At 41.8% G+C, this 12864-nt stretch overlaps 1 protein-coding gene across 7 annotated transcripts in view; it reads left to right on the top strand.

Annotated features, from left to right (window-relative positions):
• The window catches only part of ST18 (ST18 C2H2C-type zinc finger transcription factor), a 257754-nt gene that overhangs the window by 229022 nt on the left and 15868 nt on the right, over positions 1–12864 (top strand). For all 7 annotated transcript variants that reach the window (XM_058699371.1, XM_058699372.1, XM_058699373.1 and 4 more), the window contains 5 exons: positions 5056–5118; positions 5982–6050; positions 9131–9193; positions 9291–9371; positions 10333–10554. In XM_058699371.1, the coding sequence (XP_058555354.1) occupies positions 5056–5118; positions 5982–6050; positions 9131–9193; positions 9291–9371; positions 10333–10554 (498 nt within the window). The remainder of the gene's footprint in view (positions 1–5055; positions 5119–5981; positions 6051–9130; positions 9194–9290; positions 9372–10332; positions 10555–12864) is intronic.

Here is a 12864-nt window from a genome sequence, read left to right as displayed (position 1 = left end):
TACACTCAGTCCTTTGGATGTAGGATGATGTTGGAACCATCTCTACTCCAAGGACTCCCAGGCCTATGTCACCTCCACTTCCAAGGGCCCGTGGCAATGAGCTGTCCCCTCCAGGTAGGACTCTGCCCCTCCCTCTCCACCAGCCACCCCTTCTGCTTTTCCCCTAAGGCTTCACGGCCTCACCATTGCCATTCCATCTGCCACACCACGGACTTCTGCAGGCATCTCCCTCGACTCTTCTCTCAGATGTCACTGCCCTGACGGGTCTTCCTGGCTCCTGTAGCCGCCCCCCACCCCCAGCCCTCGTGCTCCCATCCTCTTTCCCAGATCTCCTGTGGTCCCTCAGTATTTAACACACTCATACATCTTGCTCGCCTGTATTCTCTGTTGTCTGCCTCCCCCACTAGAGCAGGGGGGCAGGAGGGCAGGGGGGCCGGGGAGTTCTTCTTTCATTGATTTCGTGTTCTCCTACATCCACGCCATTGGTAAATAATATTCACCATGCTGCCTCTTCTTTCCCAGCTGCGGGAACATGAATCGGGAGCAGGGAACACATCTTAAATGCTGTTGCAAACCTTGCACATAGGAAGTGTTCGATGAAATTATTCCTAGGGCAACCTTGGTTTATTGGGTTGACCTGTGACTGATATTTAAGTAATCTTAGATTACATTCTTTATGGATTTCATAAAGAATTTAATGTTCACCTGGAGCCTGGTGGCTGGAACAGTGTGATGGGTGTAGTACCAAACACACTAAAGGTTCAATTTCACCGAACACTGTTTTTTCCCAGAGGTGACCTGGGGTCAGCCATATACTTTCTCCCTCGCGGGAGAAAACTTCGTATGGATTTTGTGTCTGCATCTTATTTTAAATCCCTTCAAAAATGGCAAATTTTCATCCTTTAAAGGTCAATGTTTGCAAAACGTAAGAGTCATTCCAAACTAAATGTAGTGTGAAAGATTGATAATTAACCTGCATTGTCATTTTGAACAGAAAAATGAAGTGAGATTATTTTGTGATGGGCACTTCTTGTTTTTTATTTTAATTTTTTTAATGTTTATTTTTGAGAGAGAGACAGAGAGAAAGATAGACACAGAGCAGGGGAGGGGCAGAGAGAGAGAGACACAGAATCCAAAGCAGGCTCCAGGCTCTGAGCCATCAGCACGGAGCCCCACGCGGGGCTCGAACTCACGAACCGTGAGATCATGACCTGGGCCGAAGTCGGACGCTTAAGCGACTGAGCCACCCAGGCGCCCCTTGAAATCCAGTTTCTGAAGACAGTTGGTGGGAAGTTCCACGGTACGTGTGGTGTCGGTGAGGAACTGGCTGAGTTCCCTTCACACTGGACCGTGTGCCCTTTCTCAGACGTCGGATTCACTACTTATTCTTATTTTTCTTAATTGTTGTTTAAAGTTTATTTATTTTGAGAGAGACAGAGCACAAGTGGGGGAGGAACAGAGAGAGAGGGAGATACAGAATCCGAAGCAGGCTCCAGGCTCTGAGCTGTCAGCACAGAGCCCGACGCGGGGCTCGAACCCACAGACCGTGAGATCATGACCTGAGCCCAAGTTGGAGGGCTCAGCTGACTGAGCCACCCAGGCGCCCCTGTAGTGGGCACTTCTTGCTGGGACAAAGCAAACAGGAAAGAGGAAGGCTCTGAAAACATTGGGAACAGTTTTGGGAATACAGTCTTGAATTCCTGGGAAATTAACTCTGTAGAGACCTCGTGGCTCTTTCCGCATCTTCCAGATCAGATACCGCTGATCTTCATGTAACTGCAGTGTAGTTCACTGATTTTGTTAAAGTCTGACTACTCTATAGTTTCATCCTTTTTAAAAATTATGTTTTGCTTTGTGTTTCTAACAGATAAATGTACCTTAATTACTTACCGGAAACTGTTTGCAGAACAAGATTTTTTAAAGTTTTTTTATTTATTTTGAGAGAGAGAGAGAGTGAGCACAAGTGGGGGAAGAACAGGGCAGGGGTGGAGAGAGAGAGTATCCCAAACAGGCTCCACACAGTCAGCACAGAGCCTGATGAGGGGCTCGAACTCACGAACTGTGAGATCGTTATCTGAGCCGAAACCAAGAGTCAGAGGCTTAACTGACTGAGCCATCCATGTGCCCCCAAATGGGATTGTTTTTAATGTTTGTTTATTTTTGAAAGAGAGGGAGAAAGAGAGTGGCAGAGGGGCAGAAAGAGAGGGAGCGAGAGAATCCAAGCAGACTCCCGCTGGGCTTGGAACCTGAGAGGGGCTCTATCTCACGACTGAGAAGTCAGGACCTGAGTCTAAATCAAGGGTTGGATATTTAACCAACTGAGCCACCCGGGTGCCCCTCAAAATAGAATTTTTTAATGTTGATTAGAATAAACTGTCTTAGAATTTGAGGCCACTTACTAAAGGAACTAGCGTGTTTCCTTTCTCCAAGGTTAATACTTTCATTTGCAAACCTTCCCAGAAGATTTTGCCCAGCTAGTTAGGGCCATGTGATTGGGTAAGATTTTTCATTGCAGACTTGTTTTTGTTTTGTTTTGTTTTTGTTTTTCATTTTTTAATGTTTATTTATTTTTGAGAGACAGAGCACAAGTGGGGGAGGAGCAGAGAGAGAGGGAGACACAGAATCCGAAGCAGGCTCCAGGCTCTGAGCTGTCAGCACAGAGCCCGACGCGGGGCTCGAACCCGCAAACTGCGAGATCATGACCTGAGCTGAAGTCGGACGCTTAACCGACTGAGCTGCCCGGGCGCCCCTGAAGATTTGTAACTTAAGCCAACTATCAGAATCTGAAACAAAAGCTTTTCCCACAACACGGACATCTCCAATCCTTTCTTTATTCTTCGACCTCTTTATACCACCAAACTTAAAAAAAGTAATTAGCAGCTAATTAAATTAATTAATTAGCTTTATTATTTTACCTCCTAAATAGTTTTAGCTGATTGATTTAAAAATCACTGGCACTTCCTTGCCTCTCCTGGCAGTATTAACAGGAGTCATTTAAAAATAGAAATGAAATGAAATAATAAAGTAAAGTGCATACAATGCTGTTTTTGCACACTAGGTGGCCATGCATTTCTTTTTTTTTTTTTTTTTTTTTTTTTAATTTTTTTTTTCCAACGTTTGTTATTTATTTTTGGGACAGAGAGAGACAGAGCATGAACGGGGGAGGGTCAGAGAGAGAGGGAGACACAGAATCGGAAACAGGCTCCAGGCTCCGAGCCATCAGCCCAGAGCCCGACGCGGGGCTCGAACTCACGGACCGCGAGATCGTGACCTGGCTGAAGTCGGACGCTTAACCGACTGCGCCACCCAGGCGCCCCATGGCCATGCATTTCTAAAGCAAGGATTCCCAGGCAATTAAACACATCTCTCACGCTCTGAATATTCCAGTTGCTTTAGTGTTCAAAAGAGATTGTTTCTTCCTTTAGTGGGTGAACGGCACTTGCAAGATCACTCAGCTCAAATGTTGATCGTTGTTCTTTTTTTTTTTTCTTTTCTTGTTTACATACATCTATAGCTTTTGCATTTTCCTTTCTGAGAACCCATCTAGGGAAAGTGATGGGGGAAGAGCTAGGCAATTCAGCTTAGATCAAGCCCTAAAAATCAAACATCTCCCTGAGAGATGGAAATGTTCTAAGTCTTACAGTCTCTTTACCTGAAATTGATTAGAAAGTAGCTCACAGGGGAAAAACACAAACAAAAAGAAACTTAAAAGGTGGTATTTCAAAAAGCCTTAGATGTTGGCAATTTGTCTCTAAATGTCCCTTCAAAGAGGTAAACTCTGTATTCTACACATACGGGTAAGCCTTCACGTTAGGCAGCGTGTCAGAGAAAACCAGAAGCCTGAATGATGTAACTGATTTTTCCTCTGATTAACATGGCCACAAATAGCACTGAGTAGGCTGGGGTCAATCTGCTTACTCCAAATGAGTGACTTTTGAGCAGCATCAGAGGAAAATAAATGACTGAGAAACCAAGGAATCTATTAACTACAGAAACAAATCCCCTTACGTTATTTTTAAAACACATAAGATGTGCAGAATGTGACCAGCTTCTGAGGTAAAATGGAGCGCACCAGTACCGACTCGAGGCTTTGGCAGGTAGCCTGGAGAGCCTACTGCTTTGGTTGTTAATTAGCAATTGTCTATGTTGGTTTTAAGCTTTAGATGAAACTGATCCCAAGCTTTAATAACTAAGTTTCTTATCTGCTTCTGTATCGTCAGCAACTTTCCCATCTAAAATGTCAGCTTACCTTTCCAGAGATAGGTAGTGTGTTCAAAGATTTTCTTTTTCAGGCACTTTTTAAAAATGTATATGACGTTACTCTGATGCCCTTCCCTTAAAAACTCACAAAAATTCCTTTCTAAAATCTGGTATGTACTTGGTGCCAGTATGCCCAAGAGCCATTCTCGTCATAAAGCGCGGGTTTATGACATTTGTATTTTCAAAGAAATCAGACATCATTGGTTGTTGACTCATAACATCATGAGGGCATATATTTGCGCATCGCCTTCCTACATGATTCGAGTCAGAGAACTAATGTGATATTGAAAACGAATACCTTCAGGGGCACCTGGGTGGCTCAGTCGGTTAAGCGTCTGACTTGGGCTCAGGTCATGATCTCACAGTTCATGGTTCAAGCCCCTCGTCAGGCTCTGTGCTGACAGCTCGGAGCCTGGAGCCTGCTGTGTCTCCCTCTGTGTCTCCCTCTCTCTCTGCCCCTCCCCCACTCATGCTCTGTCTCTCTTTCTATCAAGAATTGATCAAGGTTAAAAAAAAATTTTTTTAAAGGGTCTGACACTCAACCAACTGAGCTACCCAGACTCCCCTAGTTTAGAAAAAAAGAAAAAGAAAAGAAAACGAATACCTTCAGATCTGGCCAGTCTTCTCTTGCTAGTCTCCTGGTTCCTGTAGGACATAAATCCTTAGTTCGCTAGCCCCTGCGTGTCCTGTACTGTGCTAACCGATCTTGAAAAGAGACGATACATCATAACCTACAGACACAGCAAATGAATCTGTGAAAAGTGCTTGACTTTATGTATATATTTTTTGACTCAGCTGTCCAACGCCAGGATGTGACGGAAGTGGCCATGTCACAGGGAACTATGCGTCCCATCGCAGGTACCTGATAGCCTACAACATCTTATTCTAATGTAAATACTTTGTAAATCCTTATTGTCACCCATTCTAGAAAGGCAGTATCTGGATCCCGAATTGAAGAGTGAGTTCGTTGCGGTTGGGGGAATTTTGGGTTTTTTTGTTTTTTGTTTGTTTTTTTGTTTTTTGTTTTTTGTGTGTTTTTTTTTTTTTTTTTCAGAAATAAAGGGAAGTTAAATCTTCTGGCTTTTTATTTATATGGTGTAGAAATCATGATTTTTGGTCAAAAATGTTTTTCTGGTCCTATTATGCAGATCATAAACCAAAAGCTAGAGTTTATGTCAGGGCTTTGGTTCTATCTAGCTTTAGGACTCAAGTGAAACCAAGGTAAGACAGTAGAGTGACTTGGGTTGACCATTCACCTTGTCAGATGTGGCATCCTCTGCCCTGAGCAATTAAAAGGTCAATGTGTTAGATGAAGCAAGGCAAAAAAGCTGGGTTTAGTGTCTCCACTTACCTCTTCGTCGATGTGATTCGATTTCCCTTTGGGCATTGGTTTCAACCTTTAAGCCACCACAGCTCGTTGTGCAGTGGAAATGAACTCCAAGTCAGTAATCGTCGTATCACTGAGTTCTAGAGTCAGAGAGACTCATTGGGTTAAAGCCCTTCATTTGATAGCAAACCTGAGTCTGTGGGAAATAACTGAGGGGCCCACAAGCCCAGACTGGTCAGGGTGGCAAAGCCAGATTCAAACCTGGTTGTATTTTTCCCAGTGTTCGGTCCCCAGTAAATTTAGCATATATTCACAGACTCAAGATGCCATTTGAGTGGGATTTGTACATGTCAGTGTTGTGTGTTTTGCTTTTGTTTTTCTCATCCCTCTTTAGTGTTTCTGGATGTCCTTTAGCAGATAAGACTCTTAAATCCCTCATGGCTGCAAATTCCCAGGAGCTTAAGTAAGTATTGGAACCAAGACTTCCTTGCCCTGCACCCTCTGAGTCAGGACTCCCTGCATTCAAGACCTGTGGGGTCCATACTAACAAGTAGTAAATCACGCCTAACGAAAGTATGACCAATGCACTCTTTCACCAAAAAGTTAAAATGACTAAAACCAACTCCCTCTAATTTGATTTAGTTAATTTGCTCGTTTGGGGGATTTTTTAAATATATTATAGTATTTTTTAAAGTAACCGTGTAATAGTTAAACATAATGCTTTTTTCTGTTGATTTCAGAATTTATACACTAAATCAGAACTATGAAGGTGTGGCAAAGCCCTTTCATCATCTAATTTTAAGTAAACGGCATAATATTTTGCCTTATGGGAATTTTGAATCGTATGATTGTCTTTCACTTTTGGGAGCTAGGCACAATTTTAGCTCATTTCAACCTAGTGTACAGGATCTCAAAGTCACATGTTTATTATCTTTTACTTAATGATTTTATTTTTTTTAATTTTTAAAAAAATTTTTTTTAACATTTATTTATTTTTGAGACAGAGAGAGACAGAGCATGAATGGGGGAGGGGCAGAGAGAGAGGGAGACACAGAATCGGAAGCATGTTCCAAGCTCTGAACCATCAGCCCAGAGCCTGATGCGGAGCTCGAACTCACGGACCGTGAGATCATGACCTGAGCTGAAGTCGGACGCTTAACTGACTGAGCCACCCAGGCGCCCCACTTAAGGATTTTATTTTTTCCTACTTTTCTCTTCTTTTATTCCAAACTTCTCACTTGTTTATTTTCACATCTTGTTACATTATATATAGAATAATAAGAAGTTATGATCCATCATTATATTTAAAAATATAATAGGGCATAACTTTAGCATTAAACAAAATTCATGAAACTTATTTGCAAATAATAATACTTTAAGAAAACTGAGTGTTACTAAGTCTAGTGATAAAACAATATTTGTATAAATAGTAGAATAAACATTTGATGTCTAAATCACAAGTAAAAATGCAGAGATTTTATGTTCTTTATTTTGTTAGTCTTTCCATTCTCTAACTTGTTTAAAATTCTTTCTCTAAAAATTACAAAAGACAAATTTATGAAATAAGAGGTGATATTAAACAGATATAAAACTGGGGAATTTTGGTACCAGAAATAGTGAAGTGAACTATGAAATACGCAACTCTTCTCATTTTCAATATGTAAAGTCCAATTGATTGTGTCAGTATAGATTCTGGAAATCATTCTCTATATTGCCATTTTTCTAGACTGAAATGTCAGAATGTTAGGTTGAGAAATAATTAACAGATTAAAAAGAGAGAAGTGCCAGTGAAAAGAGAGAAATACTCAATCAGACTTACCTTACTTCGTACTTTTATTCAGTCTTGCTCAGTTGTTCTAAATGTCTACATTTCCCTGCCTTAATTGTAACTGTGGGTTTTCTTAAGTATTTCTTCTGAACATTATTTCTAGAAAAAAAATGTTGATAACATATTGAAAACATGTAGGTCGAGAAGTTCTATAGCAATATTCATTATTTACATGTTTTGTACAGCCATCTGATAACTAACATCTTTGGGGTTTTTTTCTATACAAAAAAGAAAAAGAGACATTTCATTGACCTCTTGTTTAGATACTCCAGTAGAATTCCAAAACAAGGTCACTGATTCTTCTGTAATTGCAATATGCTAAGAAACCACTATTTTCCTAGAAATGTTAATAAAAAAAGACCAGCTTTCAATCCTCTCCTACAATGTAGAATATAAACTCTGTCTTTCAAAGGTCGGTTAAAGATACAAAGCCAGTTTCTCTGGTTAGCTCGCCGAGATGTATGATGATTTTAAATTTCATTTGGGAAAAAAAAGCATTTACACTCTATGTTCTGCCTCAGGACTGGATATAAAAGTATTTTCATGAAAGTTCAGTGGGTTAGAGTTTAAGAAAAGGAATGGTATTCATGTTGCTTATTATTATTATTATTATTTTCAAACTCTTGTTTGGGGAGAATCTGAACCAGGGTGAGCATACAAGTAGAACACTAACAATGATAATGTGTACAGCAACCTTCAGAAAAGCAAACATCTTATATTGGCCACTGTGTTTTCATTAGTATCGGGGATTTTTTAGAAGGGTAACGATCGGTGAGAAGTTGTATCAATTTTTACTTTCAAGTATGTTTTGAAACCTATTCCTACTTAGCACTCCAAGTAGAATTGGATTCCCCTTCCTCTTTTTCCCCTTCTCATTCCAAATTTAGTGGTCGATTGTCGATAATAGCTATTGGTGGATTTTCCAAAAGGCCATTTAAGTTGGGCCATGAGGCAGAACAGACCAGGTGCCAACGACTTGGGTTCTTTGGCAACTATATTAATGCGCCAAGTCTCGGGAGCTCACACATACCACTCTCGTCCGTGTGAATTTAATAGATTATCATGGTCGTGGAGCAAATCAAAGAAAATAAATTGTGCACAAAAACAACTTGGAAAACTGTTTTTTTTTTTCCTTAAGTGAAAAAGAAAAACTTTGCATGATGTAGACAGAAGGCCAGCAGTAGGTTGGGGCCAAATTTCCGATTCCTCCCAAAATAAAGTCAAAAAGAGGAAGAAAGAAAGAAGGTAGGATAACAGCTAATGCATTGTCTGCCAAGCATCACACGATAGTTATCTTATACATCTTAACATATTCTTTATTTTTTTACTTTTTTTTTTTAACATTTATTCATATTTTGAGAGACAGAGAGAGAGCACAAGCAGAAGAGGGGCAGAGAGGGGGGAGACACAGAATCCGAAGCAGGCTCCAGGCTCTGAGCCGTCAGCACAGAGCCCGACGCGGGGCGCAAACTCACGGACCGCGAGATCATGACCTGAGCCGAAGTGCGACGCTCAACCGACTGAGCCACCCAGGCGCCCCCACCTTAACATATTCCTTAAAAATGTATTCTTAGGCAAAAACTCATTACATTTAAGGGGGAAAAAAAGAGCCCCACCAAAAGCAACTCGTTCTGTTTAGTTCTACTTGAACGTGGCATGCTCCCCTTCCCTCCCCCACAACCACGCGGCCGTTGCTCTGTTCCTGTGTTTTCCAGGTGTCCAACCCCGGGTTGCGATGGTTCCGGGCACGTGACTGGAAACTACGCTTCCCACAGAAGGTAAGATCGATTTCATTTCGGAAGTAGGGAAATCAGAACTCTGCGCAGTGGCCAGTGAGATCACGTGGTTTGGTTTTGTTCTCTGTCATGCACATAGTTTGTCCGGCTGCCCTCGTGCCAGGAAAGGCGGTGTCAAAATGACTCCTACAAAGGAAGAAAAAGAAGATCCTGAACTCAAGTGAGTGTGACCGTTGAGGTGGGGCACCCGGGCCAGAAGCCGCTTGTCGGTCAGATGGGCAGGACATTGGTTGGGAAGCAGCTGAGCGTTTGGGGAGAGGGGGTAGCCTATGAAATGCACGGACGCTTGAAGAAGCAGAGGGCTTCAAAGCTCAAGAAAATTGTCTTATTCCTAGCTATGTGTACACAGTTCTTTGATAATGCAAAACAACAATAATAATAAAAGAGGAAGTTGATACTTTTTCCAGAGTTTTAAATGGAAAGCAGCCTGGTGGAAGGGCCATAGCATGATAAATATGGCGGCATTTCCCCCCAACACTTTAATTTTCATTAAGGCACAATTTTGTCTAAATTAAATTCCCTCTGCTGAGAAATATGCTACCAAGTCTTGGATAATACATGCAGCTACAGATGTAGAAGTTTGTAAATTTCTTGCTCTACAACATTTCTAAATGCGTTACTTCGGCATTTAAGAAACCAGCGTCCCCATTCTACGGGCAATGTCCCATACAATGTAGGCCAAAGTGGTTAACGTTTTATACACTTGGTCTTTTGTTTGGAGGCAGCCTAACACAGCGCTTACGTGATTGGCTCTAGACCTAAAACGTGTGGGTGTGAACATGACTCCACTTCTAGTAAAATGGGTGGCAAGTTACCTGAGCTCCAAAAGTTTTCCCCGCCTAAAAAACGGGATAATAACGCTCTCTGCCCGACGGGTGTATAGTGAAGATGACCTGAGATCATGCACGAACCTTCCTTAGCTTGGGCCTGTGGACCACTCTGACTGAGAATACAATGCTGTTTTGCTAGTTGGACTGGCATTTTCAGAGCTCCTTAATTTCACCACTCGCCATCTATTTGCTATGGAATCGCCGCTGCCTTCCCATCCACCTAGTTACAGTGCTTCCAGTAGAGTTTTCCCCTGGCTCCCTGCTGGTAACGTCTCTGCTGTGTCTCTCTAGATGTCCTGTGATAGGGTGTGACGGCCAAGGTCACATATCAGGTAAATACACGTCCCACCGCACAGCTTCTGGCTGTCCCCTGGCCGCCAAGAGACAGAAGGAGAATCCTGTCAATGGGGCCCCCCTCTCCTGGAAACTGAACAAACAAGAACTGCCACACTGTCCCTTGCCAGGCTGCAACGGGCTGGGCCATGTAAATAATGTTTTTGTCACCCACAGAAGGTAACGTTTGTTTTCTGTCTTTTGTTGTGTTGTTGTTGTGAGGGTGTGTCACCTCAATGGCTTTGGGTCGAGGTGGGGAATCCCTCTTTGGGGTCATCAGCCGTAGCCCTTCAGATGTTGCGACGAGTCTTGCCGGATCGATGTTTGATGACTTCGAGGAATGAAAAATGCTATTTTCTCTGTTTCTGAAACTTTACTCCGTAGTTTGCAAGGGCTGTAGAAATTGCATTTGGTTTTGGGGTTCTAAAATTTGCTTATGCTGCTATTTTTTAATGGTTTAGTCTTTTAATGGCCCGCTTCGATTTCAAGTGGTGATATTTATTCCGTTATGCGGCGTAATTGTAAACTTTCTCTTTACATATTTATGTCCCTCCCTCTCGTGAACTGGCTCGATTTCAGGCCAAATTGTAGTTATTTTGCTGCTGGGGAGATGTGACTCATCCCCAGCAGCCAGAAAGAGAATGACACAGTGACTACTAAGGATACCACAGGATGAAAGAGGTTTAGAAAACCCTTTATAGTTTCACAATGACTTAATTCCTTTATCAGTGGGTGTCGTGGATTTCAATGGAGTCCTTTGTTGGGAACACTGATCTTCGTCCAGCTTTTTGGTTCACATTCTACCTAAAGAAAAGAGGCTAGAAGATTCACCACACACTTCTCTAATCAAGGAGGGCCCTTCTAGTCTTCTGGCCCCCTGTGCATGATGCGGATTTGACATCCAATGCTGCTTTAGTGAGCCCTGATGCTTTGCGTATGCAAATTGAGCAAAGCGGGGGCGTTCTAGATTTTGTTTGATTTTAAAGATACGTATCAATGGCATCAGAAAATTAAGCCTTCCAGGAATTGCTGTTTTAAGTGGATGTATAGCCATACCTGCTTATCGAGAAAACCTAAATTTTTGAAGTGGTTTTTTTTTCTGATTTTCAAATGCACGGTCATGTTCACAACAGCACACATTGTCCTGAGTTTGAGTCATTATTTCATATTCGGGAAGGACAGTCACAAATCAAGTGTACCTTATGGCGTATTAACTGCCAAGTAGCGTTACTTTCTTATCACGGACTCGGTAATATCCATGTTAACACCGATAATGAAATATTAACGCCGTCCTATGGGGGGCACATCCCTCGGTCAGCAACAACAGAATTATCTTTAAAAATCATGAAGTTTTAAATGATGACACCGAGGCTAGGTGAGGCTAGAGAGCAACAGGGGCTCTCACTAGAGGTGCAAGAGAATCGCTCGAGCCGATCCCTTCAGGAAGTCAGGCTGAGAAAAGAACAGATGAACATACCCAGCCATCCAGACACCGAGCTGATAGGCTTACGCCTTCGAGAGTCTCCTGCACACGGGAGCCCAGAGACATGTCAGAGAATGTCTATGGGAGTGTTGCCCTCCTAAGTCCAAACTGGGACCCACCCACATGCCCGCTGACAGTCCAGTGCATAAGTGAGCAGTGGTGTCCACAGTGAAAAGGAAGTGAAGCCTTAGTGAATTTTAGAACACAATGCTGAGTGGGAGAAAATGCTGAAGAATATGCGTGGTGTGATTCTGTTTCCAAAAAGTTAAAAACAAGGAGCAGAATTGCATTTTAGAAAGCTAGGTCCTCATTCACCTGCAGGCAATGGTGATCTCTGGGGGCAGGAGAGGTGACTGTTGAGGGCACGGGGAGCTTCAAAGTCATTTTCGTGTTTGAAGGTAAAAGGTGTTCACCTTGATGGTGTTCTTTAAACTGCGAATATACATTGTATGTATCAATGCACATATTACGTGTTTCATAATAAGAAAAAGGAAATTATGAGTCAAAAAAATATAAGCTTCAGTATTAATGCCAAGATAGAACTTTGTAGGAGAAAGAAAATAATTAAGTGTTTAAACAAATGAATAATTCAGATTTCACTGTTCTTTACTGGAGAGTTCTCTTGCTGTTTAAAGGGTTTAAGAGACTGAATTTACTTTGGCGTATTCTCTTTAAGGTGGAATGCTTCTCTTTACTCTAGATAGAATTTAATGAACTAACGTAATAAAATGCCTAGCTTATAGCCTGGCACATAATGGTGTTTAACCCAGACGATTTCCTTTCCCTTTCATAAAAATTATATTAACATCTGCATATACATACATACATATATATATATATGCAGTAATTCATTAATAATTCATTAAAGTGAGAATGACTTATGCTAAAATAGCACGTTTTAACCTCTGATACACTTTTATATATTCTGTATTTTGACCCTCAAATCCCTGAGGTTTTTTGGTACTCTCTCCGCTCGCGGACAATAGCTAACATCTATTCAGGGCACG

The sequence above is a fragment of the Neofelis nebulosa genome, chromosome 14 (assembly GCF_028018385.1).
Source record: "Neofelis nebulosa isolate mNeoNeb1 chromosome 14, mNeoNeb1.pri, whole genome shotgun sequence".
Classification (NCBI taxonomy): Eukaryota; Metazoa; Chordata; class Mammalia; order Carnivora; family Felidae; genus Neofelis; species Neofelis nebulosa.
This window is presented reverse-complemented; position numbering and strand designations above follow the sequence as displayed.